Source organism: Trematosphaeria pertusa (assembly GCF_010094035.1).
Source record: "Trematosphaeria pertusa strain CBS 122368 unplaced genomic scaffold BU26scaffold_12, whole genome shotgun sequence".
Classification (NCBI taxonomy): domain Eukaryota; kingdom Fungi; phylum Ascomycota; class Dothideomycetes; order Pleosporales; family Trematosphaeriaceae; genus Trematosphaeria; species Trematosphaeria pertusa.
The window spans coordinates 240,431-267,674 of record NW_022987223.1 but is presented as its reverse complement, the minus strand read 5'-3'; the positions used below and the strand labels follow the sequence as shown (position 1 = coordinate 267,674).

The following is a 27,244-nucleotide window of genomic DNA, read 5'->3' as shown; positions in this document are numbered from 1 at the left end:
CGCCTCCCTCCCGCTACCGGCAGCGGCCTCGAATCACCTAGCCTTCTGCGTTCTCTTGGCCGGGACAGGTCATAGATCGTTCCCATATACGTGTAGCCTATCAATCATGGATCAGCAAGAGTTCGGATGAGGCCGCCTTCAGTTACACCGATCTCTAGCAGGCTATGTGTACTACCATTCGAACTGCGGCCTTCAATCATGTATACAGCCTATGAAGCACTAACTAGTCCTTCCCTGGTAGCGGCCGCCAACAACAGCTCAGGTGAAGCGGCCTCCAATCGTGAAAGCATTTGAAGCGCGTCTCGTCCTTCGGTGCGACGCTGAAGTACGCTCCGCACTGCGGCCATCAATCGCATGCATAAGTTCCCCAAAAAAAAAATTTTTCTCGAGCAAAACGTGGCCTCCAATAACGAACAACAAAAGCCAGACATAGACAAAGATCCCATGTACCACGATGAGATCAGTAGACTATAAGAACCTCCATCACGATCCCCCCATTCTCCAACAACAACACCCAAGAAGCACAATCATCACATCCATCCCTAACACCCATCCCATCTCCCTTTCCAAACCACCACTCTCGGACATCACATCCCGTATCCCTCCAACCTGCCAACCTACCAAACATGTCCCATGAAAGCCCACCTCGTGCCAGCACTACAGGCTCCACCAGCGCCGCCCAAGCGCCTCTCTCATCCGCCAACCTCGAGCACCGCGACACCTCCAACCGCCGCGGCATGACGCCGATGCAGCGCTGGCTCCTCGAGCCCCGAAGTGAAGGACCCTGGACTCCCAGCCAGAGCCTCGGAGCGGAGGCGAACACCAAGAAGGCAGGTGGACGTTAAGCGGCGAGGATAAGCCCTGCGGAGAGCAGCGCAGTGGAGGCTTCTTGGCACGAGATGCGTACCCGGTACCCGGTACCCGGTACCCGGTATCCGGTATCCGGTATCCGGTATATCAGGGGTCGGGGAGAAGGGAAGGAGAATGGAAAGGGTGGTTGGGGAAAATATGTACTATTCCCTATCGACGTCTCGTTATCCAATTATACAAGCCCAATTTTCCGAACCAAGTTATGTCGCTCGAAGAGTAATCCACAGGTAATTCGCTTATTCGTTCGTACAACAGCGCTAATCAGAGTGCCACGCGCTGCTCTTGTCGTCGTCGCGTTGCCGTCTAAGAACGGGTCAACAGCGCTCTCGCTGCAAGAAGCAAAGCAAGCAAGAAAGAGCAAGACTTACTCCCTCGCAACGCTGTCACTACTCTCGCCCATCTTCTCCTCGCCAAACTTGCTCTCCTTCAGTGTATCGACGCCCCATCCTCCCTTTTCCTTCATCTCCAGCAGCAACTCCTTCAACCCCGAGACCTCGCTCTGCAGCTTTCTGATCTCAAGCACATCTGTGTCGAATTCGACGTTCGGCTTCGACTGCTGCACCTTCTTATCCCAGCCGTCCGCCTCAAAGTCGCACTCGTGTAGGGCTTGCTCCCATTCCTGCACCACGTCGTCGTCTTCCTCGCCCCGTCGGCGGTTATACTTCACACGGTGCGCTTGCCGCGTTTCCATAAAGGCCGTGACGACCAACAGCGGCGAGTAGATGATGCCCATGACATAGTCGTTGAGACGGCGGTACTTGTCTTGGGGCATCCACCACTCGAACGGCAGGATGAGACAGAAGATTTCAATGAGGTTGAACGGGGGGATGAAGACGTTTTCGTCGGGCGCTCGAACGTACTGCATGGTTTTCTGCGAAAAGAGGGCCATGTTCTCGTCGATGGCGTTGCCGGTGATGTCTTCATAGGCCGAGTTATACAGGGCGATGAGGATATTGAGAAGGATGACCATGACTACAAAGGTGAAGATGTAGTATAGGATGATGCCAAAGGGAGGCTAGCGCTACGTTAGCGTTACTCTTCTGAAGACGGGTGCATGTTAATTTACCGCAAACCGATCGAACCCTTCAAACTCGGGGCTTTGCATAATGGCATTGAGCATGGCCTGGATGATGAAGCCAACGTCGGTGAGTGAGTCGTCCGTGAGGTCCATGCCTATGAAGGCTTGCAAGAAGCCAATTAGAACGACAAGCAGGAGGAGGAAGAAAATGAGCGACTCCCGCATCATGACCTTCAGCACGACAAGCATAGATCCGAAGAAGCGGAAAGTGTCTAGGTACAGCAGCAGTCGCATCCAGAACATTGGCGCAGTAAAAGCCAGGAAGTTATAGCTGAGCTGGTTGTAGTGCGCTCGAGGTTCGGTGTGCTGTTTGTATCCGAGAGCAACCATGCGGAGAGCAAGTGATGTAGTGAGCAGAGCGTACAGAGTGCTGTTGAATATGTTCCAGAAGCTGAGGTAGAAGCGGCCGACCTTCCAGAACTTGGCCACCTCGTCGCAGATCAGGCCCAGGGTGCAGAAGTACAGCAGCGCCTCGACGACGTCAACGTCTCCGGTCGGATTGATGGTATTGATGGCACCAGTGTAGAGGGCGAGGTAGACGACAGACATGATGATTTGAACGGCGTTCTGATAGCGGGGCACTCGCATACGGTCTGGGTCGAGGTGGGACCAGTAGTCAGTGTTTGTCTTGTTCTCGTACGTGACGAAGCGGCTCGGGTCTTCGTCGTCCTGGACAAACCATCCCCACCAGAGGTAGGCAATGCACTTCTGGTAGCCCGACGATCCAATGACTGTCAAAGCATGCAGGTCGACGGCGCGCTCGATGGCATTTGCGGGAGACGAGGGCTCTCCGTCGACGAGATAGGAATACCGCTTAAGCAAGACCTCCTCCATCAAGTAGTCCAAGTCTTCCTCGCCTTCGATGATACGCTTGGCTAACATCTCGGCAGCCACGGCACGCACCTCGTGCAAGTCGGCATCCCACAGCTCGCACATTGCTTGCGTTTTGAACCATTTCTTGACCACGAGCAGACAGAAGACGACGCATGCCTTGTACTGCTCGCCGCCGGCTTGCTTGGCCGTTTCGATGACGGCGTGAGTCAGGATTGGACTGTGAGGACTCGTGACCTTGGCCTCTTCCAATTCGCAGGGTATGACTTGTTCGAGCTGGTGTCTGAGGCGGAGGGCGACCTTAGTGACCTCTTTGGGCGGGATGGACGGCGGCGGAGGGTGCTCACTGCTGGTGGGTAGGACTGGACTTGGGTCAGCAATGCATTTGCGCCGTGCATATGGAAGGAAGACTCACGCGATCGCATCTCATCCTGGAGCTGGTGCCGCCTGTCGTGGCCGTCGGCATTCCACAGCTTGCTCCATCGTACCATTGCTGTGCCGGAGCGTCGTCAAGCTCCGCGGGTCGCAAACGCTGTGAGAGGGGATGTAGGGAAAGCCGGAGGGCAATTGCGCAATGTACAAAAGGGCTGATGGCGTCTCAATGAGGGGGCAGAGGGCGCGGCTGAGGAGAAAGAGGGATTAAAACGAGGTTGGTTGTTGTTGACGAAAGTTGGCGGCGCCGTAGCTTGGCCGCGCGCTATATCGTCATTGCTTGTTCCTGCTCGACCCCGCTGGCCCAAGCTCCCGAGCTAACCGACGACGCCATGTTCGCTTGGTGCACCATCACTCTGGGCATGCCATTTGTCTCTACATTTAGGTAGCATACGCCGAGAGAGTCGTAAAGCTGAATTTTTGGACATACAATCTATCCTGGACACTTGAATGCCTTGTTTTCCCATGCTGCCGCCAAACGCCGGTTGTCCCCTGTTGTGAACCTGTCCTCCCCATGCAACCAATCTATGTGTCGGCCTCGACCACGCCGCCTTCGTCACTCGTGCTCTCATCCTCGTCTCCGCTGACCTCCTGGTTCTCACGCTCCCTCTTCTCCATGAGCGCGGCCAGCTCAGCATCATCGTTCTCCGTGACCGCCTTTGGCGCCATCTTGACCGTGCAGTCGCCGCCCGCTGCGGAAATGCTGTCCTTGATGTCTTGGATTGCTTGCTCGAGGACAGAGATGCCGAGGTTCTTGTCGAGACATTGCGAGGTTAGGACTGGAATAGTTAGCAAGGGCCCCATTGCTCTCGCCACAGGGGGCATACCGTATAGTGGAGGCGAGACGAGCTTGACCTTGACCTGCGTATCTTGCGTGTTCTTCGCCTCGGCGCAGCGCAAAGCTGTCTTCACCGCGTCGATACCATCGTACCCGAAGCAAGTGACTGCTCCAAGTCAGCATTAAGCCCACTGGCCAATATTCACAACATACCCTCAATGTCGGACCGCACCTTCGTCGGCTGAGGCGTCAACCTCTTGCTGATGTACGTCTGCAGCTCTTCCCTGACTACCTCGTTGGGGAAGGTCACATCCTTCCAGACATCCGGATTCGTAATGGAGAGCTTGAAGGCATCGATCGAGTGTCCGTACTTCTTATTCAGCGGCCACCCGATGTTCTTGTAGAGCTCTTCGATGGGTGTGTTGGTCTTCTCGGCGACGTGGCGCATGATGGAATGCACCATCTTGGACTTGTTGTACCGCTCCTCGCACTTGATAATGTCCTCGGGCGACACTCTTCGCTTCGACAGATCGATGTAGCCCTTGTCCTTGTCCACACGGAGCACGACCACGACCTCGTTGCGTCCGACTCGGATGAGCTTCTGGATACTGCGGATACGTCGACGGGAAAGTTCGGAGAGGAGGATCATGCCGTCGATGTTGTCTATAACTTGTCAGCACGGAAAGCAGGAGAGTATATGTGTAGAGACGTACCGTATTCTAGGAGCTTGACATATGCACCCATTTCTGCGATCTGCTTCACGTTCACCATGACGAAGCTTTCCACCTCCGGATACTTCTCCTCATAGAACCGGCAATTTGTGAGAGACATGTTGATCGAATTTCCGTGTTTCTTCTTGGGTGATGTCGAGTCCTGCGATTGCGATAGGGTTGTGGAGAACTCCAGGCTCGATGAGACACGAACGGCGGGGTGAGTCAGCGTGAGAGAAAATTCCCCGCGGAATGCCAAGGCCGCAACACGCGCTAGTCCGCCTCCGGCTAGCCCCGTTCCCCTGGCAGTCTTCAGAACACCTTCAATTCCAAGGTTTGACATCCTCCCGCGCCTCCTTCCTTCCACCTGTTGGTACTCGATCGGCTGAGACCGACCCATGCTCTGACGACACACTACGGCAGACACATTATAGGCCCTAGGGCCCTCCACGGGCGCGCGAGCTGGCGAATTTGACTGTCTATAGTGACATGAAGGTCTCCAGGCTCAGCTATACAGTAACAATTCATTCAAGCTAACTACAACGCCCCTTCTCCTCACGATATCTCGCTAGATCAAAGGGCGGCTTCCAACTGAGCAATCCACGACTTCTCCATCGGGGAATCCAAGGGCCCCAGCTTCCGACAAACTGAAACAAAGACTGCATGATCTCGCTTGCCACTCCAAATTTTGACTCCAGTATGGCAATGCTTGCGCGGGCACTTTGTTTTGCTATCCCACAAGCCGCTAAACGGCCAGGGAGAATCATTCGTGGTCCGCTCCTCCAACCCACGAAAAGCGCCAGCGGGTAGCTCCAGCCAGGCCCTTAGCCCAAATGCCTGCCGTCGAAGGATAGTGAAGATTTCCTCCGTGGAAGCCCGCAGGTGCGGGCAAAGGTACTCGGCCATTGAATTGACAACCCGACGGACTTGTTCGCAGGGGATTGGGCCGTACTGGGATCCTCGAGCTATTCTGTGCAAGATCACTACAGAGTCTAGCGGCCCAGTGATGAGGTACGCCAAGCTCGGACCCTCGTCAGTGTGAAGCTCGCAAATGTATCCACGCAATCGCTGCTGTCTGAGCTTTTTCATTTGGTGGAAGTTGAGGGTCCGATGCGAGCAAACACGCAATTCCCCTGACGTACCAAAACAGGTCCGGATATAAGGAGATGCGACGCGTGCTTCGCGTGTGAACGTCAACTGTGCGTGTCGAGTGTAACATGCGTTGCAAAGTAGCGTTTTCAAGGTCGCGGTATCCTGCCCTTCCTCCCACTTCGCTTGTTGAATCCTCCAGTCCTCGACCATCCTCTCGTGGAAGGCTCGTCGGGCAGCTGCAAGTTCGGAACACGAACGCGTAGATGGTGTCGTTTTCCGTGCCGCGCGGAAGTATCGACTTGTTGCGCTGAGAGAGAGCATGTCCACGCCCCCGAGACACTCTGCGATCTCCCATATCAGTTCGACCGGAATTTGATGGAAGGAATTGCTCGTTCGATTTTCCGTGTGCATCTGTTCCGCATGCCGTCTCGCTCTCGCACGGTCGCGGATCGATATAGGATGGAGATGCGTATTGGCCCACTCGAGAGCTTTCTTGCCGAGCTTACGGAGTCTGTCGCGCACGGAGGAAGTGGAAGACTTTGTGTCGCCATCGCGCGACGATCCTTGGAGCCGCGAAACAGTCGAGCAGTTCACAGACGCGAAGTGTGCACCCAAGTGCGGTGCAGCCATAGTGCTGCTTGTGTAAGTGAAGTCGGGGGCCGTTGTCAGTTCTGGGGGTGGGTTTCGGCGCTGATTGGCTATGCAGGTGTGTTAGCTCATGGGAAAGGTTATTACAAAAGTGGCAGGGCAGTGCGTATGGAGGAAGGTTGATGCGCGGTTCTGTTCTGAACGTCTCTTGGATTTTTTGGAAGTACTTGACAAACTTAGCGGCAACTTTGGAATCTTGCTCATGTTGGGACCAGATTAGGCGTTCGACCATGGAACACTTCCGACTCGGTGATTCTTGCGGTACCATTTTCCCAACCGCAACGTGACTTTGGTAAAGCCCCTGGAGAACAGAAGGATCTAACAGTCCTCTTGAATCTTCCATAATTCGCAACATAAAACAGTTCTTATGAACTTGGAATCTGCCTCGTTTACGGATGGCCTCCTATTTGCCAGTCAAAAAGAGAGGAATAGAGCAAGCTGAAGGATGTCAGGCCAGGTTTCAAGTTATCTGGCTCCTGTGGCTGTAGCGCTTGTCAGACCTACAAGTCTCCTCTGCTCGGATTGCTAGCGCAATGTAGCGGGTCTGTTGTAAAGACCTACTTTTGGCACGTTTAGGCCTTGGACCAGAGTCCTGTTCGAGGCTCCCACGCCACAAAACCTCGGCGTTGTTGGTGCTGGGCCCCCAATCCTGCTGGCAAGCGAAGCCTTGGCCAGTATAGGATCGTCGCGTGTCGACCAATAGAGGCCTGGATGGGATACGAGCTTCCCCTCTTTCGCGAGGTTGGTCGCTCCCAATCCAGTCGGACTCTTGGACGAACAGTATAATAAGGTAGCCTTATCACCCAGAGCCATGAGGCGCAGCGTTCCAATCTTCCCGTCTCCCCAGGATGCATGACATTCTTACAGCAGCACTTGCCTTGTTGCTTTGCGCCTGGTTCTCGACTGCGCAAAGCCTAAGCAGTCTACCAGCCTGCTCCGTACGCCTCACCCCTCCCACCGCGGCAGGTCGCTAATCGCAACCGATCTAGCAAGCATGCTTCGGCGACGACTTTGGCGGTTGCTCATCGCTGGACGTTGCCTGCATATGCGCAAATTCGGCGTTCATAAACCAAGTCGTATCTTGCGCAGCCGCGTCCTGCTCTTCCGAGGACCTAGCAACCACGATCAACTTTCTGGAGGATCTTTGTCAAGCGAGTGGAATTACACTAGACCTTCCAGCGACGTTGACGGTACAAACAAGCATCCAGAGTCTGGGCGCCACCACCACGGCCACGGGAACGACTGCCCCCAGTGCACCATTTAGAGTGTCGTCGTCGATACCCTCCGGCACGACCTCCTCGGACTTAGGGATTGAAACCACAAGCTCTGGATCTGAACTTCCATACTCTACTCAGACCTCGTCTACGACAGCGGCAGAGGGATCGCCAGACGCAGCCACGAGCACCCAGTCTACGTCTCCGTCGGCTACCACCAAGCCATCTTCCTCCCTCTCCGCAGGTGCCGCAGCAGGCCTGGCAGTCGGTGTCACTCTTTTTGCCGTCCTTGGCGCACTCGGAGCGTTTCTCTTCTGGCGCCGTCGGAAAAGAGCACGGAAAACGGCTCCCGGAAGCGATAATCTTGCAGCGGGCGGGACGGATAAGGAAGTCACCACGATATCTTCGAATGAGCCGTGGTACCGTGGGAATGTGTATTACGAGGCTGATGGAACGCCGAGGAATGAACTGGAAGATAGGCATGGGATCGGTATTGCACAGGGGAGGCACCGAGCGGCAGAGTTAGGATCTTAAGCCAGTGACTCTCAAAGCTGTGTTACTCCATTATCGTAAGCGCGCTCGAATTGCCGTTGCACGTGGAGAGAGGCTCCTCTGGCATTTTCCTGGTGCCACCTACCTCATGCTCTTGCTTGCCAACAATATCTTCGGATATATCGAACCAGCCGTAGCGCCGACGCATATGATGCTGATGTGTATCATTCTGCTTTTCCAGCAGTAGACCTATAGATCTAGCCCGGCCCGAACAATTGCCCACGGGCCTTTCGATTATGACTAGCAGCGCCGACGTCCCTTCCTGGTAGAAACGTTGCTTCAGTGGTAGGAACGAGCCTGCCACTGCACCCCTGAGGGCGCGAATCGAGTGCTTCCTGGAGCAAGGATCCATGGACGAGTGTCCCGGCTATTAACAATGTCCTCCTGTTACCTGATCAAACTGTGTCTCTCCTTCTGCCGTCACCCGAGCGTCAAGTATCTCAATACACCACTCGATGCCCATGGGCAGTCCAACAAACCATATAATCACTCCGTCAAACAAGCTGATGACCGCAAATAGGCCATAAATGTTAATCCGAAACCACCCTTCCAATCATCATCGCTAAACTAGGATATGCATTCTTTGCCTACGGGGCTACAAGGGCTATCGAGAAGAGACAGACACCTTGAACGCACCACTCTTTGTGGACCCCGATTACACCGGGGAAATTACCTGCAGGGAAATACAAGAGTGTGGATCAAACACCCGTTGGAACAGTTTTGCGTAACTGGAGGGTGCCACGGACACCATTGTGGCGACGAACGGCTTGGCTTGGCTTGAACTCATTGAATTGACCTGGCTCTGAGAGCTATGCAATTATTCCACAAATTCTTTCCTGCAGGGCAGATGAAGGGGGGAGGTACGAGCGTGTCCGCAATAGCAGTGGTGTTCGGCCGGTGGAGCGAGCGCAGTGTGCAAGCTCTTAACGCGAAAAACTACGATGGGACGGAATCTGTGTAGGTGCAGACTTATGCACAAACCATTTTCTTGTGTATATATATTTTAAAATATGTCAAATTAACAAAGATGGAGCTAGTAACGGCGAAAGCGGGGTTGGACCATGGTTTGGGACTTGAGGTCTCATTCTTGAATCTCAGCGCGCACTGTGAACGCACTATCTTTTTTGCACTTTTCTTCCTTGTCACTATTTTGGAGAGTAAGGGCACTGGAAAGAGTATAGAAGATGTCCTGAACGGTATATAAAGCCCTCTACGCTTCTTCGAATGTACCCGACTGACACAGGAAAAGCCTCAGAGGATGACGAGGACTTGCAATATTAGAAGAACTACAACAGGGAGATGTTCGGGGGAAGAAGAGCGAAATGGTGACCTCGGGCAACATCAACGCAACGCCCTACCGTATCAACTACAACAATCTCCGCATGTTGTCGCAGGCCTCCACTGGCAGCTACGGGCAAGTAGCAGGCCCAAACCATCTTCTGTCCGTCTTCATCTCATGGAAGGACAAACATCCGAGCCAGAAGGATATGAGCTTCACCGAGTGGACCAAAATAGTGATGAAGCTGGACGAGGAGGAGCGTGCTTGGCGACAGACGGAGACCGCGGCCTTACTTCCTCCTCATAGGGAGTGCTAGGGTGAGGGATGTGCATTAGTGGCCGAGGGTTAGTGAGGAGAGGTAGGGGAAGGCTCTTTCTGATGGGCTGGGGGAGCGTTAGTGGTGGGGGAAGGATGTACTCGGTCGGCATTTCCATGCGTGGGTGATTTCTAAAAGCCGAAACATCTTGTGGGCGATTATGCTGGGTGGGGTTGGGGCGACTCTGCAGCGGGCGTTTTCGTAAACGAGGGGAATGCTTCGGCCGCCGAGCTCCCAGAGGCGTTGGTGTCATCACTCTACCACTTCCAACCTTCTCCATCCTCGATGTCTACAAAGCGCACAGAGAGCTGGAAATGAATTTGCCATCTACAAGTCAAAGTCTTCACAGTAGGAAGAAAAGAGCAAATGGGAAGGGCTTATTTTCAGCTACACTAGCCTATCAAGACCGCAGATCCCAAGTCTTCCCCGTTTCCTCCAATTTCCCCTATACTAAGCCAATGCTAGGGATATCGGGTACAATACCATGGGCCATTTCTTCCAATACGTCCGCAGCAACTCTACGAGCGCCTCAGATTTCGTACTCGAACCTAGCTGAACAATGTCAGTCAGTCATACGACGCAAGCTATTCCAGCCCCACCAACCTCACTTACCTCTAGACCATACCCAACACCGCGCCCATCGCAAGCAGCACCGCCGCCGCAGCAAGACTGCCCATCCCGCCACCAAAGCGCACAGAGTCGCCCGCATTGGGTGCTGAAGTCGACGAAGCAGAAGCGGAGTTAGATCCAGATCCTGATCCCGATCCGGAAGACGTAGCACCCGACGCCGCGCCGGACGTCGTGCTCATCTTGGTGACCGTCTCGGTGACCGTGGTGCTGTTCATATGCACTGTAGACACGAGGGTGTGAGTTTGCGGGACCGTCACCGTGATGCTCGCGCTGGGGGTGCTCTCACCGGTGGTGGTCTCCGTGGCGGTGCTCACGGGCTCGGTGGCGGCACTGCTCACGGGCGTCGATGTCTGGATCGTCAGTGTGCCCTCGATGCTCGTCGCGCCGGGAGAGCCGCCGGACGTGGTGGCGGGAGCGGGTGCGCATTTCATGTCTGCGCCGCAGAGCTCGGCGCCGGGGGTGCAGCAGAGCGTGCCGCAGGGGATGCCGGTGCAGGCGGGGGTTTCGACGGGCGGGTCGGCGGCGCCGGCGGCGTTGATGGTCTGGGCCAGGGCGAAGGCCGTGAGGAGGAGGGTTTTGAGGATGGACATTGTGGATGTTGAGGTTGAGTCGAATGTGTTTGGTGGTGAGGTAAGAGAAGAGGGGAGTTTCGGGAGAGGGAATTTAAGGCGGAAGAGATTTTCGAGTTTGTGCGGTCGAGGGAAGTACGCGATGGTTTGGTTGCTGTGCAAACAGTGCCGTTTGCACGAAAGAGGGGTGGTCACGTGATGGGAGGTGAAGGGGCCCAAGCGGCAGACATTTGACAACCGCTGCTCCATTCGACGATCTTGATGGGGAGGGCTACCATCTCTCTGGTTTTCGTTCGGCCTTCTTCCTTCGTGTCGCTACTGAAGCCGCAGGCCACCGTCTCTCCAAATCCGTCAACCGTTGGCCACCGCACGACTTACCGGACTACGACTATTCGCAGCAAGTTCTCCACGCTCTGATCACATCGCCCCTAGTCATCGCCTGGGCAGCGGGCGCGGACTCCCTCTTTGTGGTACCGAGGTGTGTTGTCGTCAATTCCCAAATCGGTAATCGGACCTTCCTTGGATTACCCTCTGCACTTTCCTCGGCCCTTTCCACCACGAAACACAACCCGTCTTCGGCGTTACAACATCTCATCTACACCTCATCCCTACTCCCGACGGGTGTCTCTAAAACAAATTCTTCCAAATACCTGTGACGCCGCGGACTGGGCATACACCGCATCTCAGATCCTTCACCCAGCCAACTGTCGATGGCATCACCGCGACAGGCCGCACAGTTAGAGCAAACACTCTTCGACGGTTGACTCCACGTCTGCGACGGCCACAGCATCGTCAACTTCTCGCACCTCTCGCACCGCATCCAGCTCTTCCGCTCCTCATCGCGCGCACCGTCCGCTAATCTCCGTCTCGGAATTCCCGATCACATACTGTATTCGGCGAACGTCTTGCAGATTCCTTTGTCCGCCACGGATCGTCCGCATTGGCGGTGCGCCGCAGCTCGAGAAGCGCGCGACATCTTCACGGACGAAGACATCTCGGCGTTACCGCAGTCGCAAGAGAAGGGCACGCGGGAGCGGCAGGTAGTAATACTCAGCTCGTGGCTCGGTCCTTTTACAGGAACGCAGCGACGCAAGCGTTGGAGGCTGAGGCGGCCTAGCTGGGCGATCAGCCTTTAATTGGGTTCCAAGCAGAGTAAAGGGGCGCCAAGGACGCTTGTCTGCGGGCGCGCGCGTCGCAGATCATCGTTAATTTGGAAGCCCGGCGCGGGCTGATTGGCCCTCTTGTGTCCAAGGCGGGTGAGGCTATGCCGGTTTCACCATCACCTTTCATACTTTATGCGCATCGTTTCCATTCCACCGTTCCTCACGTCACAGTCGCTCTTTTGCGTTTTCTTATTATCAGCTTCGCTCCTCCGTTTGGTTTCCTTCTCGCTTCCTCGGTTTCGGTTCTATCGTTCGCATTTCGTCGTTTTGAAGATATATCGAAAGCTGGACGATGGCGCAAGATCTGGATCGGGACATCGAAATGGGGCGGATAAGGGGCGAGCGGAAAGGCGGGGCCCCCGAAGAGACAGACTACAGGCCGGTCAACTGGAAGCGCATCTTCCTGACGCCAAAATACATCCGTGGGCAACCCGAGCATCTAGACAGCCCAGACTAAGCTAACATACCCACTAGCATTACACATACTCGGGATAGCAATCCTCGTAGCAACAATATTGCTCACGATCAAGCATGACCAGGCCGTCGAGGTAAGTCCTTCCTCGCACAGCCCGCGCATGTACCCCGCTAACGTCTTCACCAGGCACTCCGTCCCTTCTCCGAGAAGCTTCGTGAGCTTCCAGCGGGATGGCTCATTCCTGTAGCTATCCTATTCGTCATATCCTTCCCTCCGCTCTTTGGCCACGAGATCGTCGCGCTGCTGTGCGGTGTCGTCTGGGGGCTATGGATAGGCTTCGCCATCGTCGCAGCGGGAACATTCCTCGGTGAGAGTAAGTCTACAACACCCATACTCCATTGAGCTGCGAGTATCCTAACCCTCACAGTCGGCACCTGGTTCGCCTTCAAATACGCCCTTCGCCGCAAAGCCGCCAAACTAGAGCGCACAAACCTCAACTACGGGGCGCTGGCACGCCTCACGCGCGACGGCGGCTTCTGGATCGTCTTCATCATCCGCCTCTCGGCCATCCCCTCGCACTTTTCCACCGCCGTCTTCTCCACCTGCGACGTCAACTTCTGGCACTTCTTCATCGCCACCTTCTTCTCCCTCCCGAAGCAGATCTTCCTCGTCTACCTCGGCGTGCTGCTCGTCCAGGAGAAGGATAATAATACTATTCAGACGGTTATGTTTGGCGCTGTGTTCGTCGTTACTATTGCGTTGGGTGTGTGGATATGGTTTAAGATGCGGAAGATAAAGACGACCTTGATGGAGGAGCAGGCGCAGAGGAGAGAGAAGAAAATGCAGGAGGAGGTTGCGATGCAGGAGAAGGAGGCGGCAGAACGGCGCTTCGAGAGCTTGAATGAGGCGCCGGAGCCTGCGTGGGGTGGAATGCCGCAGAGTGGTCTTCCACGGCAAGATTGGAGAGCACCGCGGCCAGACTGGGGACCACTACCAGCGACACCAGGAAGGGCCTTTTAGGTAGGACAAGCGTAATGGCAGCTGGATTTCTGTTCATTGTATATGTGTTATGATGCGATGCATGGGCCGGCGTTTTCTGCTTTTGCTTTGTATATCTTTGATGGCTAGGAATGCCGGGGGTATCACGAATGGGCTTTGAACGCATCGAACTAATACGATGTCTGGACTAAAAAGCACTTCTTCCTTTTTGTGTAAAACTGATCACGTAACGTGGTACATGGTGAGCTGGGAATCTACCCGGATCCTAGCTCACGACGGTGGTGCATAGTCGCTGCCAGGGGATCTGGAATGCCTCGAGATGAGCAACATGCACTCTAAAAGCCCTGTTTGATATTTTCTGCTTTCATAGCGAGTGCGAAGAGGTGACCGGCCATCCCTTGCTTCACCGGACCGACCCAAGAAACGGTACCATCGTTTATCGACTTCTCGCCAACACATCTTCTCTACTCTTTCTTTCCAGACTCTTCTCGTCAACGCCCAGTCTCCAACGCGCTTCCCTCGTGCCCACCCATCCTTCCAACCTCGTCTTCCTACGAACCCCTTCACAGCCGCTGAACCCACAACCCACACCCCCTTCCCCAATGGAACCCCGAGGCCTCCCCGCGTCCGACCTCCCCGGACGATCCACCGCTCCCCCTCCTCCAGCAGTTGAAACTGCACCCACGCAACAAAACGCCCACTCTCAAGATACCGAAGCCCCCCGATGCGAAACCGCGTCCCTGAAACGCGAGCTGGACGACCTATCGCGCAGGCAGCGCATTGCGGTGCGGCTTGTGGGCTGGCACAGTTTGGTTGTTGGTGTCTGTCTCGGCGAGGTTTGGATATTGCAAGGCTTGGATATTAAGGAGATTAAGAGTAGGCTTGGGATATTTTTTAGCGTTTAGTTATGCTTTGCGGAAACAAATCGGTCATATCTCATCATTAGCCTTCTCGTAGTTCCAAAGTGTGCTGCCCCATCCAATCCACCGGGCCACCAAGACTCAGCATATAGAACCACCCAACCCGCGCAAGCCCCTACTTCTTCGCCGGATCATTCGGATCCTCCGCATTCAACCCCTCATCATACTCAATCGGCACCTCCGTCTCCACGCCCTCCTCATCAACCGTAAGCGCGCAGTTCTTCCCAATCAAATGCCACTCCTTCTCATCGTACGTCGTCGGCTCACTCGCAATAATCGTATGCTTCCCGATCCGCTCATCGTCCAGGAAGATCGCCTGCTCATTCACCATATCCGCCGAGTCCGGATTGCCCGGATACTTGCCGTTGAGCGTGCGGCCAGCGAACTCAGACCAGTAGAGCGAGGGCGGCTGCTGGGCAGCGTGGTTGCGGAAGCGGATGGCGAGCATCTTAGTGCCGTCGGTGGTGCAGAAGTTGAGCGAGTTCGGGGTGCGTTCTGCGCCGGGCTGTTTGAACTTTTGGAGCATCATGATCTGGATGACTGTTTGGGTCATGGCGTCGAGCATGTCGGCGAGTGGGTAGGAGTTCTGCCAGGAGTCTTTGGTGCCGTTTTTGGTGAGGTTGGTGATGTAGAGGGCGGCGGCGTGCTCGGAGTCGGTGGAGCCGAAGATGTTGCAGTATGCGTCGAAGGATATCATGTTCGTCATTTCGCGGCGTATGGTGGAGAAGTTCGAGATGACGCCGTTGTGCATGAAGACGTGGCGGCCGAAGACGAAGGGGTGCGAGTTTACTTGCGTGACGGTGCTGCCGCTGCTGGCGCGGATGTGCGCGAAGACGCAGTGCGTCTCGGTGTTTTCGCACAGCGAGCGGAAATTGAAGTCATTGATGGGGGGAGACTGGGACTTGTAGAGTGCGGGCCGCGGACCGTCAACGCTCTTGATGTAGGACTTGGCGGCGTTGGTGTACCAGGCGATGCCGAGCCCGTCCATGTTTAGCAGGGAGTTTCGCATGCGGAGGAGTGCGTCGGAGCTGTGATCGAGCTCCTTTTCCTTTTCGTACGGGAGGAGGCCGGGAAGGTAGTGTTCTACATGAAGTGAGCAGAGCCAGGGAAGTGTAAGCTCGTTGACGTACCTGAGCATTGCTTGCTGATGCTATTTGCAGGCGTTATAAGGACATCAGAGAGCAGACTGGGCTCAATGGGACTGATGTATGCGAACCAGCGACACATGATGAACGCCTATTCAGGGAACGCGGTTGATAAAGAGAAATCACGTGATGAATGAAATTTGAGGGGTGTTTTGAGACGGGGGAAGAGAGGAAACTGGAGAATATGTATTGGGGGTGATCAGGGATCTTGGGCTGAACAGCTGATGCTAGAAAAAAAGGAAATATATGGTGGGTAGTACGGCGGCTGATCTGTACTATGCTCGAGGGTACAGTGGCTTGCATCAACGAAAAAGAAGATGGAGTATGGTGACGCGAACGGAAAAAGCGTGAAATCCAGGACGAAGTAACTCTAGTGATCAATATAAAACGGAGTCGACGTGATTTAGGCTTTGAAAGAGGTGGTGAGAGGAGGATGGGGCGGGGAAATGTACCAAGAACGAGGAAGTTGGCTGGCTCCGTGGGCAAAACGTATTCTGGAATTCACACGGCCATTTCTGATTAGACGATAACTTGGCAGGTGTTTGCAGTATAAAGACCGGAGTGAGGTGTGATGGGAGGCTTCGAAGTGGGGGAATGCGGGGTAGTAGTCTTATCGATAAGCCGACGGAGACGCCATTACCTCGAATAAGCTTCAGTCAAGCTTTGGACCTGGGTTGGACTTAGTCGTATGGGGTTTTATTTTGGACGATGCGAAACTTTCATGCTGATAGTAGTAGCAGTCTTCATACGGAGAGTGAGGATTTAGGTCAAAAGGCGTCTGAAGGTGCCCAGGTGCGCTCCGCCTTCCAAGGTTAGCTGCACCTGCTTTTCGTAACGGTAAGATCATGGTAGCACCGCCGACGCCATCGGCGTACAATCTCATCATGTAAGACGGTAGAGAAGAAGTTGAGGTGTTTGACACGGAAACGAGAGGCGGACGATCATATTAACCTGGCGACGGCCCGTGTCCTGTTTGCCTGTGCAAGGGAAGTCCGACCGGGCTCGTCTTGGTAAGCGACGATGACTCCTCCTACTTTACTTCGTCCTCTTCTTCCTACCTCATCCACCTTTCTTCTGCATCTCAATTCCCATCACCCATTGTTTCTTCGCATCAAACCCCCTTCCAACGTCGCGCGAACCAGTATCTAACTATGGCCAGAGGACGGTGCTGGATGATCCGAGACGCTGGAAGACACCAGAGATGATGACACATCAGCGAAAGATGATGGGAGGTTCCTCGCATGCCCGCTAATAGCCTTTCTCTTCATGGTCATCACATATCCGTCAGCTGTCTGCTCTCTATTCCTGCGGTTGTCACTGTCGTATACGCTCATCGCCTATTCCGACCGAAGGCGGTTCTGCCCCGAATTCGATTCCTCAACCCAAACAATGCGGAAGCTGCTGCGGACGCAAGCCGACGCCTCCCTTCTACGATCTGTATATTCTTACCCTTTCCGACAATCTCTAGCCATGCATGAAGACGAAGGCCCGCGCAATCCCCGACCGTTTACTATCCCCAGAAATGCGGAATTGCATGCGAAGCTGCGAGAGCACTACGGCCTAATCGCGCCACGGTCTTCAAAGAAATCGCTCTCTTATGGCTGACGGCCGGGCGGTCTTAAAAGGATATGTCGGAGTATGCTTCGACGTCACGCAGGCTTCCGCCAAAAGCAATTCCCTTTGGGTGGCTACCTCCGCCTGGCAAATTCCTGGGGGCTTTTCGCCATGTTTATCCGATGCGATCTCTCGAACGCGCTGCTTCCGCTAGCGGTCAGATTATCACGACTCCACCATTTGCGCATCGTTGCGGTCGCGCGGGATCTCTAATACGTTTCGTGAGATGCAAAAATCTTCAGCTTCTATCCGGTTCCAGCCTCGCAGCTTGCCCGACAGTAAGCAGCTTCAGCAACACCGGACCCTGTCGAGCTAGAAAATTTCCGCTTAGCGCACTGACCGATGTAGCGTTGCCCAAATGGGCAATGTTACCCCAACCGTGATTGGGGCGCAACGAGCGGGGTTCGTTGGCGGGCTGTGACCAAGGACATGGCAAAAACTCTTGCCGATAACCTTGCCCAGAACCGCGGGAGGTTCACTTGGCTCGATAACGTTAGCAAACGCCGGTCACTGTGGACACCGCCAAACCTCATTCATCCCTAGGTTGCATACGAGGCTCTCGCCGACCGGGGCCCTCGCGCACCTGTAGGGATCGCCCGCCCTGCACTTGTATAAAGGCCCTGTCCTCTTTCCTTCATCTGCTCTTCCCCAAAAACAGACAAGGGCTCTCCTCGCTTCTCTGTAACTCTCGGGCCATCATTCACGTCCGGTGGTTCGGTGCGACATTGCAAAGCTTTGGCTTCAATCGACATCACCGTCGAAACACCCTCGCAACTTTGGTATCCCCAAGCGCTACTTCCTCGTGCGACTCTCCCGCATCCCGCGCGACAACTCCCTTGCAACAATGGACATCGACGAGTCCAAGAAGTACGATGGCTACGTCAATGAGACTGGCAGCGACGTCCAGCACGGTGAAGTGAGCGACAATTCCGACGACCTACAACGTCATCTGGGAAATCGCCAGATTCAGCTCATCGCAATCGGCGGCTCAATTGGTACTGCCCTGTTCGTCAGTATCGGTGGAGCTCTCAACAAGGGCGGCCCCTTGGGCATCCTACTTGCCTATGGCGGCTACTCCTGTGTTATGGGTCTCGTCAACAACTCCATGGCCGAGATGGCTACCTACATGCCCGTCACCGGCGGATTCGTCCGAATGGCGGGTAGGTGGGTTGATGAAGCTCTTGGGTTCATGGCAGGGTGGAACTTCTTCTTCTACGAAGCTCTGCTCATTCCATTCGAAATCACAGCTCTCAACCTGGTGCTCGGCTTCTGGAGAGACGATATCCCGGTCGCGGCAGTTTGTGCGGCCGTGATCGTACTATATGCGTGAGACTCACTCCTCTTTCAAGCCAGTGCGACGTTGTCTACACGAGAGTTCAGAGCTAAACGTTTGATAGGTTATGCAACATTCTTGCTGTGCAGGCATACGGCGAAGCCGAATTCTGGCTATCCGGTGGCAAGGTGATCCTGATCATCATGCTTTACTTCTTTACCTTTATCACCATGTGCGGTGGCAATCCAAGGCATGACGCCTACGGCTTCCGTTACTGGAGAGAACCCGGGCCAATGGCCGAATACCTTGCGACTGGCGACAAGGGCCGTTTTGAAGGCTTCCTCGGCGCGCTCTGGGCTGCTTCCTTCTGCATCGTTGGCCCCGAGTATATTTCCATGGTCAGCGGTGAGGCTAAACGCCCGCGAACCTATATCAAGAACGCTTTCAAGACCGTCTACTGGCGCTTCGGAGCTTTCTTCATCTTGGGCGCTCTGTGCGTTGGCATCGTCATCCCGTACAACGACCCGACTCTCGTGGACATCCTGACTGGCAACCAGGGTGGCTCTGGCACTGCTGCGGCCTCTCCCTACGTTATTGCGATGAAGAACCTCGCTATCCCTGTCCTACCTCATATTACAAACGCCCTTCTGGTAACTAGCATCTTCTCTGCGGGCAACACCTACACTTACTGCGCGACTCGCAGTTTGTACGGGCTTGCGATTGAGGGACGCGCGCCGAAATTTCTCCGCAAATGCACCCGCAAGGGCGTCCCCATCTACTGCTTCTGCATTGTTATGGTGTTCCCCCTGCTATCCTTCCTGCAGGTGTCCAGCGGATCCGCCAAGGTCCTAACCTGGCTGGTTAATCTCATAACGGCAGGTGGCTTGATCGACTTCATCGTTATGATGATTACCTTCCTGGCCTTTTACAGGGCGTGCAAGGCTCAGGGTGTCGACCGCAAGTCTCTGCCCTATTGCGGCTGGTTCCAACCATATGGTACTTGGTTCGGCTTGGTCTTCCTCATCTGCGTTGTCTTCTGCTACGGCTATTCCGTCTTCCTGCCGGGTGCCTTCACGATTGAGGACTTCTTCTCGTACTACACGATGCTCGGCGTCGCACCTATCCTATTCGTCGTCTGGAAATTGATTCACAAGACCAAAGTCATCCCAGCGCATGAGGTGGATCTCGTTTGGGACGCCCCTCTGATCGATGCGTATGAGGCCTCGTTCATTTCTCCTCCAGTCGGTTTCTGGACGGAGATGCTTCAGCTTGTCGGCTTGAAGCGAAACATCGAAGTCGACAAGAGGGCTGTTTAGGCGCGCACGGCAAGAGTTGGGACACTAGCATGTGCATGGAATTTGTACATCATCTGTACTACATTTGGGTTTACAAGATCGAGTAGGAGCTATGAGGTTTTTGAGCGACGGCCTATCGACAGCGGACGACGACTCATGATTGCAATGAGATACCCACATTCACTCATCGACATGTGTACTTGAAGGTCTCAATAAAATTCTCAACTGGTGGATCGATATGCCTCTGCTGTATCCATTGCGCCAAGCAGAAACAGCAAGAGTTAGAACGTTCAATCTCTGGATTCCATATGCGCTAATTCAGTCCTTAGAGGTCCCCGAGGATCTCACATAGGGTAAGTACGATTGGCATCGCGTAAGCAGAGGAATGATTCGAGTGTAACCTGAGAATAGCGGTATTTCCAATGCGCCACGATGCAACATCGCTGTCTGCTTTTTCCGCGCGCCAAGCAACCACCCCGGCAACTACCTACAGAACGCTCTGCGACATTACAGCCGACCTAGAATCCAATGCGCCTCCATCAAACGCTCGATCAAACCTTTGCAACCGAGTCCGTAACGGCTCGTCGAACCTCGGTTTGCGCATTGTCACCTTGCACCTACGTTTCGGATGTTCCGGTTCGTGGTGGAGAGCCAGCAACCGTCGGCCTTATCTGCCCAAGCCTGCCGAGAGCATCAGATTTGTCCAAGGAAGCATGGCATTCTCCCCATCGGCGTCTCCGTTGCGCCACGCGTTGGTTAAGCAACGCCACTATCAGCTGAGGACTTCTTTGCCCAAGAAGTACAAGATGCTTTTTGGGACGACAAGCTAAGCCTCATTACCCAAATGCTGACACTGATATGCTCGCAGAAATATCGCTCAAATTCGTTGCGCCCTTGGGTCAGACGCGCATTTGCGCCGTCGATTCGACAGTTGCTCACTGCGCTTTCGGACTCGTTGCGCGGGGGTTCATCTCGCCGTCATCGAAAGTCAATATCACTTCTTGCGCCGCTCATGCCTATCATAGGACCCGCTTGAATGCGTTGACGCGGCGACGAGTACCAGAAGGTAACATATTCCCATTGGTCTCTGTCCAGGGCGACAGATATCAACGCACATGACCTCTCATGCTTCAACAAGTCTCACGGAACGAGATCATTGCATATGCGGTGTCAGCCTTGCACCCTCATACTCGAGTATGTGGTCGCATGCGGCCTTTCCTAAAGCGACCATGCAGTCCCGCCCCCGACCCCATACGCTCTAGCGACCCTACGCGCCGTCGCCCATGGCTCCCGACGTTCGCTTCCCCGCATTCTGTTCGGTCTAAGGAGCCTCAAACGGTTTCGCTAATGCATGATGACTCGAGAATGCAAGAACGACGCAGTTGTGCCTTGCAGCTCGATTACCGCTCCACTGACCTCCGCTCCACAGCCTCTCCACACACGAACCAAGCCAGAACTAAGCCAGGACCCTCTAATGATAGACTGCTTCTTCCTATCTGCCCGATTCTACTACGAACCGTCCGTTGCCGACGCTGCATTTGTCGAGGACACTCTTCAGGTCCGAGAATGAATGCGAGACATAGCACGGGATTGCTTTACGCGATGAGGAAAAGCGGTATTTTGTTCTTGGAACTACTAGTCCGACTGACGACCCATCCCGCGCGGGATTGACGGGTTTATCGCGAGAGCCTGCGACATGATGTTGGAATCGGAGCGGGTCTGGTTCGTTTGTAGGGCCATCCGTGGTTGTCCCGCGGGCGATGGCACCGCGGTTGGAATGATAAGAGGTAAGTGCGAGAGAAGACGGTTTGATGACCGCATCGCGAGGTTGCAGTGACCGTGTCTTCATTGAGGTAGGTTCCAAAGACGAAGCTCTGGAACTTGTGGTTTGGTTGAGGACACGATGCCCCGCGGCAGTGCGCTGAAGTTCATGTTCGCTTCAGCGTGGTTTGGATGTACTCGTAATAACCTGTTCGTGAATGGTTGCATGGTAGGTGGCTCGTCATTTCCTTAACGCAGATAGGATAGTTCTACAAGGGGAGGGTTATACTCTACCCCAAGAGACCGCGACAAATATACGTGTCCCCAGCATCCACATCCGTCCGCGAATCCCGATATGTAAAGACCTACGCCAACGGTGCATACTCTTGCTTCTTCTGCGCAGCCTAGACCAACCATTCCACCACGCCTCTGAGCAATCGCATGCGCGTCATCCTTCCCAGATCCCCCAGATCGTCGCACTACCGTTTGCACGGTTTTGCTTTTTTGCCCTGCCGATAGCTTCTAGAATGCCCGAGCGACCAATGCCAGTGCGTTGATTTCCCGCCAGCCGACTCGGCATACGCTTCTACCCTTGTCCTGCACGCATGACACACCACCTGCAGTGAGTTTTCCCGCACACCGTACACCGGGTGGATTTCGGTCTTTCTTCCCCGCTTTTCCGCAGGACCCTTAGCGTCGGCATCGTTTTCCTTGGTTCTCAGCTATCGGCCCGAAGGCGTCCCGGAAATTTCGTTTTCTCGGTTTGGCGGCACTGGGCGGTGTGGTTTTTGCTGCGCTGCACCGGTACTGTAGTGGTATCATGCAGCGGCAAGCGGATCTCGGGGCTGACCACTCCCATCTCGGGGGGCTCGACGAAGTCGTGTTTCGACACTAGACATAATAGTCCTTTTTGGGTAAGTCATCTCAGCCCATCCACTTCGTCCAATACAGCTGCGTGTGCCGGCATCATCGGCGCGTCACGTGCGTCGAGGCGCGCTTTGAGTCGTAAAGCAGATACCCCGAGACAGCAGAGCAGATACGCAGGGACGAGAACGCAATGCAAAATCCCGCCCAAGACGATATTTTTCCACCTCGGCCATGCCGTGCAGTCCTCCACGTCCCGCGCCCACGAGTGCGTTTCCCCTTCTCCGCTGACGTGCCGGTAGCTCAGGTAGATGAGGCATACGTGCCAGGCGAGGAGGAGTAAGGAGCCAATAGAGAGTTGAAGCCAGGGGGTGGAGTCGAAGGGTGAGCGGGCGTGGCGGGACATGAGGTCGTGGATGGAGGATAGGGCGTGGACGAGCGTTTGGAGGAGCGTGGGGAGGAGGATCATGGCGAGGGAGGTGAGGAAGAGTTCGATGAGGCGCGTGAAGAGGCGGGAGGCGAGGCTGGGGTTGCGGCTTCGGAGGCGCCAGGGGGTGGTGAAAGGGGGGAGGGGCGAGCATGGTGGATGGGTGGTCTTTGGGTCGGGGAGGGAGGGGGGGTCGTGGTGGTGTGGAGGTGGAGGGGGTTGAGTAGTTCTTCGTCTGAGGTCCGCGTTTGCTTGACGCGCAACGGAGGCCATGATGAGGGGCTGGGCTTGGATGGCGGGCGTAGGGAGATAGATATCGGTATGTTGCGCATCTGCTTTCGGGGTTCTTTTCTTGGAAAATCCAGGGCCAAGCGTTCGTCTCTCCAGCTCTACGCTTCACACGTTCTGTCTGCGGTGTTCTTTCGGGCGCTAAAACACTCTCGACTTCCCACCTCTGGGTGTTGATAATAGTGCTGAGGCGGACAAGCAAGCTGTCGTGGTTGTGGTCGTGGTCGCGGTCGTGGTCGCGTTTGGTTCTGCGCAGGTGTCCTCGCTCTTGCTTCATACACTCTATCCTCCAAACGCCCTTCAATATCTACTGCAACCCCCGCCCAAAAAAGGCCTCACGCGACACCTCAAAACCCCGCCTTTTGCGCTCGTTCTCGTCCGACTCCACGATGCTTTTTCGGTGTTTTCCGCCGTGCCAAGCCCCGCCGGGGGCTGGGAAGACACGGTACGCTTCACCGCTTCGCGCGCTCTTTTGCTGCCTCCTCTTCAACAACCATTCAATACCGATCCCATTTCTCTGCAATACTTCTCTCTCATTTCGGAGGTAAGTTAGAAGGATGTCTCGAGTTTCACGAGCGCGACGGGCAGAATTTTGATTAAACCCCGAGGCTGTTGTGCTGACACGGCTCGGGCGGGCGTGTGCAGCTGATGCTCAGCTCGCTCTCGGCTGTGCGACCCCACACAAATCCTTTCGTATTTTTGCTCAGCCTTGCTGGGGGATCGTACCGGGGTGGGTTTTATTCGTTGAGAGGGAGATTAGTAAGAGAGGTTAGAAGTAATTAGGCCGAAAGAGCTAACTAGTCTTAGTAACGTTTAAAAGAGTTACCTCTTAGGCCTAGAATACGGGCGCGCGTAAGATCAGACAGTTCCAAGGTTGATTAATTAGCTAATACGGTAAGATGTTACTATGAGGAGCACTGCGGAGGTGCGGGACGAGGCTACATACGGGCCGAGGCTCGGAGAAAGATTTCCCGGCGCCGATGCTTGGCATCCGATTTCCAGATCCATCACATGTTACGCCGTTTCTTTTTCTCTTCCTTATAAGCCTCTCTTCTTGCACTCCTCGTCATATGCCTTCACGTCCTTCATCTTCTTTTCAACGAACTCTTCCATCTCCCTCTGCTGTTCCTCATTGAGCACATCATCTCCTTCTCGATAAAGCGCACCCCAGTAAATATCGTCGACATCCATGCTCTTCCTAATCCCGTAATCAAACCAAAACCGACCACTCTCCCAGGATTCTCGCATCTGAGTCGACAGCTTGGGTTCTGTCGGAGGCGATCTCGCCTCCACTCGCTCCAAGGCGCGAAGGAACTGCTCCAATCTGGGTTCGTAGCGAGCCAGAAACTCTTCTATGCTATAATTCTCCAGCCACATGTCTGGTCCTTTCAATATAAGCCACCACGGTGGGTCATAGGAGAATTGTGCTGGCATCGCATGCGTGAATTCCCAATCTAGTATTCCATGGATTTTAAGCGTTTCTGGGTTGGCGAGCATATTTAAAGGCTGTAAGTCGTCGCAGAAGAGTTTGAAAGGACCGTTGTTGTCTATGCAATATTTCGGAATGAGCTGTCGGAACCGGTGGCGTGCAATGTACCTTCTCTTGGCATTTTCTGGACCACTTGCCAGATTACGTTGTACGCGAAGGTGAGTAAGATTTTCATCGGATTGGTATTCGAGGTACTCTCTGGTGGTCCGGAATGGCGCAGCGGGAAAAGCGTCCACAGGGTAATTTGAGACGGTTACCGCCATTTCGTTCATATTATAAGTAAACGGTCTCCCAGTTGCTAGCCACTTATTCGTGTCCGAGTTCTTCGCTATGGCTCCAATGGCGTCGAAGTCTAGCCGGGAAAGTTCGATCGTAATTTCCGCCAGCTGTTCGTAGACGTAGTCCAGTTTGGCATCGTCTATATCATCCCTCAGAATGACATCGTCCTCCTCAGACTGGACGGGCTGTTTCAAGAGGGTAGCGAGCGAAGTACCGTCGATACGATCCATGATAATGAAGGGGCCGAAATTTCTGGGACTTTCGTCCGTCAAACCCCAGCTAGTTACGCGAGGTACGGGGAGCTTCGTCCTTTCTCTCAAATACGCTAAGACTTGGACCTCGCTCTTTACCTTCTCCTCTCGTCGAGCGGTGAGTGTGTGACCTGGTTTTGGGAACCGGATGATAGCCTTTGGTCCTCCATCGTCGAAGCAAACGGAGATACAGAAGTTGAAGGAGCCCGTGAGATACCCATCAAATTCCCCTTTAGGACATCCTGGACGGCGGCTCGATACGAAGGCTACAATTTCTTCCTTCGCGCCAAGAACCTTGAGCAACCAAGCTCTGCACTCCTCGTTGGCCTCGGCCTCGGCGATTTCGTCGTACGCAGTCATTGGGAAAACGTCAACAGCTCTAGAAGGAGTAATGTTGATAGTGCATGATTTGGGATGAGATCTGTTGTTATGTGGTGGCTCGATGGAATTGTGTCGCTTTAGAAGGCAGTTTGGGGGGCTTTAATAGATTGCAGTTGCGCTATTCTCATTAGGGAGCAGCGTCATGCCAGTGGCGGGGATCCACATCACGGCTGTGCGGCGCGTAAATTTTTGAGGCGTGTTGGCGGAGTACAGCCAAAGCGCGCAAGTGTAGGTTAAGACTTGGCGGGGACCGAAACTGTATCTGTTGATGCAGATCACATACACGCAAAAAGCTGTGCCGCAATGCTCCACTCCACGACCAACGCAACGCCCCTTACTAGCGAACCTACTATGTTGTCCACGTTCCACTGATAAGACTCATGATTCCTGGTGACTGACATATAAACGCGGCTTACGGGTAATCCCCGCCCCACATGCGTTCACACCACGGAGTCCTGCCAGCTGCGCCCAGGTACGACCAATAACCAGGCTCACCACTTCTTTAGATGCTTGCTATTTGGGCTACGCAGCATGTGTCAATATTTGCGACCACGACACTATCACTATACCCCATTAAGAGGTATGCTAGTTCAACAGATGAGGCACATGAAGTGCCAGTCATGACGGGGCAGCCGAAGCCGTCATCGAAGTCAAATGTTTGAAGCCGGCCAGCAATTCGATATATTGATGCAGTACATGAACGAGTGTGGGTGGGGAAAGCAAAGAAACATATGAAACAGCGACATTGCTCTCAAAAATCTCTAACCCCCGGTGTCATTTCGCAATCGGTCAATCTCTGACGTGAATAGATAGACTGGTTTCGAGAGCAACGCCGAGAACGCCGTGGACCATGCGCGAGGAAGATGCAATGCTACACTGGTGAAGCCTATCAAACATCAGTCTGTCTCGTTTAATAAGGCTTCGTAAGTCGAGGCCCCACTTACCTAAGAGCCAGTCGATAGCAAAAGAGGCAAATTGGAAGATCAGTCCTTCTTGCGCCTGTTCTTAGAGCTTTTGGCGGCCTTCTTCATCAACTCTTCCGCCTCTCGCGCCTCTCGCTCCTTCCTAGCTGCTTCGCGTTTCGCCTTCGATTTGTCGGCGGCCTTCTGCATCTGGTCCTCCTCCTGACAGTCGGGACCTTGATAAAACCTCCGCTGTCAGTCATTTCGGTTGTTGGATGAGGATTGGTATGGGAAAGTACGGAATTCTGAAACGAGTTGTGGATTGGGGTGAAGTAAAGAGTAATAGTAGGTGGTAGGGTCGGTCTGGACTGGTAACTGCGACTTGAACATGAACTTATATAGACTCGAGGACCATCTCCCTGTGCTCGCTGCGAGGCGCTGTACGGGACTGGTGAACTGTCGCCTTGGGAAACGGAAAACTGCGAAGATCAAACGCCTCCCGGTTCCCAATATGATCGGCATTGATTAGAGACGTTTGCATGTCAGCGAACAGCTGGGTCTAATTGGCTCCCGTGTCTTTAGTATGTGCGAAGAAGTGGGGTTGACTAGAAGTCCATGGTAAACCTGCTTGGATTGTTTGATATATCCGCTGCTGTGCCTTACGTATAATCACAAGATGTCTCCAGCCAGATACCGGTGAGAGATTACGAACGACTAGATGAGCTTAGCTAGCGAGAATCGCTATAATAGGAACGAGGAGTGGTTGGTAGTGAAGAACC

General features: G+C 54.3%; 11 protein-coding genes across 11 annotated transcripts; 4 read left to right on the top strand and 7 right to left on the bottom strand.

Moving 5' to 3' along the window:
* Positions 1-1,059: 1,059 nt before the first annotated feature.
* Positions 1,060-3,439, bottom strand: BU26DRAFT_521838 (uncharacterized protein). The gene is made up of 3 exons (XM_033829638.1): positions 3,195-3,439; positions 1,937-3,141; positions 1,060-1,885 (listed from the first exon to the last, which is right to left on the bottom strand). Exons 1-3 carry the CDS (start codon positions 3,268-3,270, stop codon positions 1,235-1,237), a joined length of 1,932 nt encoding a protein of 643 aa, XP_033680369.1. The 5' UTR covers positions 3,271-3,439; the 3' UTR covers positions 1,060-1,234.
* A 50-nt stretch (positions 3,440-3,489) lies between these two features.
* BU26DRAFT_462186 (eukaryotic translation initiation factor 2 subunit alpha) lies at positions 3,490-4,848 on the bottom strand. The gene is made up of 4 exons (XM_033825083.1): positions 4,703-4,848; positions 4,203-4,652; positions 4,039-4,155; positions 3,490-3,990 (listed from the first exon to the last, which is right to left on the bottom strand). The coding sequence occupies exons 1-4, from the start codon at positions 4,818-4,820 to the stop codon at positions 3,737-3,739; spliced, it is 939 nt and encodes a 312-aa protein (XP_033680368.1). The 5' UTR covers positions 4,821-4,848; the 3' UTR covers positions 3,490-3,736.
* A 424-nt stretch (positions 4,849-5,272) lies between these two features.
* On the bottom strand, positions 5,273-6,421 carry BU26DRAFT_607632 (uncharacterized protein; the record flags this gene model as incomplete). Its single annotated transcript, XM_033835773.1, has 1 exon — positions 5,273-6,421. One exon carries the CDS (start codon positions 6,419-6,421, stop codon positions 5,273-5,275), a length of 1,149 nt encoding a protein of 382 aa, XP_033680367.1.
* Positions 6,422-7,268: 847 nt separating this feature from the next.
* BU26DRAFT_521836 (uncharacterized protein) lies at positions 7,269-8,389 on the top strand. The gene is made up of 2 exons (XM_033829637.1): positions 7,269-7,377; positions 7,429-8,389. The coding sequence occupies exons 1-2, from the start codon at positions 7,288-7,290 to the stop codon at positions 8,185-8,187; spliced, it is 849 nt and encodes a 282-aa protein (XP_033680366.1). The 5' UTR covers positions 7,269-7,287; the 3' UTR covers positions 8,188-8,389.
* Positions 8,390-10,329: 1,940 nt separating this feature from the next.
* Positions 10,330-11,020, bottom strand: BU26DRAFT_567953 (uncharacterized protein; the record flags this gene model as incomplete). The annotated part of the gene is made up of 2 exons (XM_033833719.1): positions 10,330-10,352; positions 10,426-11,020. 2 exons carry the CDS (start codon positions 11,018-11,020, stop codon positions 10,330-10,332), a joined length of 618 nt encoding a protein of 205 aa, XP_033680365.1.
* A 1,464-nt stretch (positions 11,021-12,484) lies between these two features.
* Positions 12,485-13,597, top strand: BU26DRAFT_432808 (uncharacterized protein; the record flags this gene model as incomplete). Its single annotated transcript, XM_033823994.1, has 4 exons — positions 12,485-12,584; positions 12,637-12,710; positions 12,764-12,950; positions 13,005-13,597. The coding sequence occupies 4 exons, from the start codon at positions 12,485-12,487 to the stop codon at positions 13,595-13,597; spliced, it is 954 nt and encodes a 317-aa protein (XP_033680364.1).
* A 949-nt stretch (positions 13,598-14,546) lies between these two features.
* BU26DRAFT_67518 (N-terminal nucleophile aminohydrolase) lies at positions 14,547-16,010 on the bottom strand. The gene is made up of 2 exons (XM_033836195.1): positions 15,627-16,010; positions 14,547-15,579 (listed from the first exon to the last, which is right to left on the bottom strand). The coding sequence occupies exons 1-2, from the start codon at positions 15,721-15,723 to the stop codon at positions 14,612-14,614; spliced, it is 1,065 nt and encodes a 354-aa protein (XP_033680363.1). The 5' UTR covers positions 15,724-16,010; the 3' UTR covers positions 14,547-14,611.
* Positions 16,011-18,343: 2,333 nt separating this feature from the next.
* On the top strand, positions 18,344-20,007 carry BU26DRAFT_521832 (uncharacterized protein). Its single transcript, XM_033829636.1, has 2 exons — positions 18,344-18,581; positions 18,653-20,007. Exons 1-2 carry the CDS (start codon positions 18,361-18,363, stop codon positions 19,842-19,844), a joined length of 1,413 nt encoding a protein of 470 aa, XP_033680362.1. The 5' UTR covers positions 18,344-18,360; the 3' UTR covers positions 19,845-20,007.
* A 793-nt stretch (positions 20,008-20,800) lies between these two features.
* On the top strand, positions 20,801-21,663 carry BU26DRAFT_67511 (uncharacterized protein). The gene has a single exon (XM_033836194.1). The coding sequence runs from the start codon at positions 20,949-20,951 to the stop codon at positions 21,492-21,494; it is 546 nt and encodes a 181-aa protein (XP_033680361.1). The 5' UTR covers positions 20,801-20,948; the 3' UTR covers positions 21,495-21,663.
* Positions 21,664-22,503: 840 nt separating this feature from the next.
* BU26DRAFT_567949 (uncharacterized protein) lies at positions 22,504-23,148 on the bottom strand (the record flags this gene model as incomplete). The annotated part of the gene is made up of 1 exon (XM_033833718.1): positions 22,504-23,148. One exon carries the CDS (start codon positions 23,146-23,148, stop codon positions 22,504-22,506), a length of 645 nt encoding a protein of 214 aa, XP_033680360.1.
* A 997-nt stretch (positions 23,149-24,145) lies between these two features.
* On the bottom strand, positions 24,146-25,701 carry BU26DRAFT_521827 (phosphotransferase enzyme family protein-like protein). Its single transcript, XM_033829635.1, has one exon. It carries the CDS (start codon positions 25,540-25,542, stop codon positions 24,202-24,204), a length of 1,341 nt encoding a protein of 446 aa, XP_033680359.1. The 5' UTR covers positions 25,543-25,701; the 3' UTR covers positions 24,146-24,201.
* Positions 25,702-27,244: the final 1,543 nt, after the last annotated feature.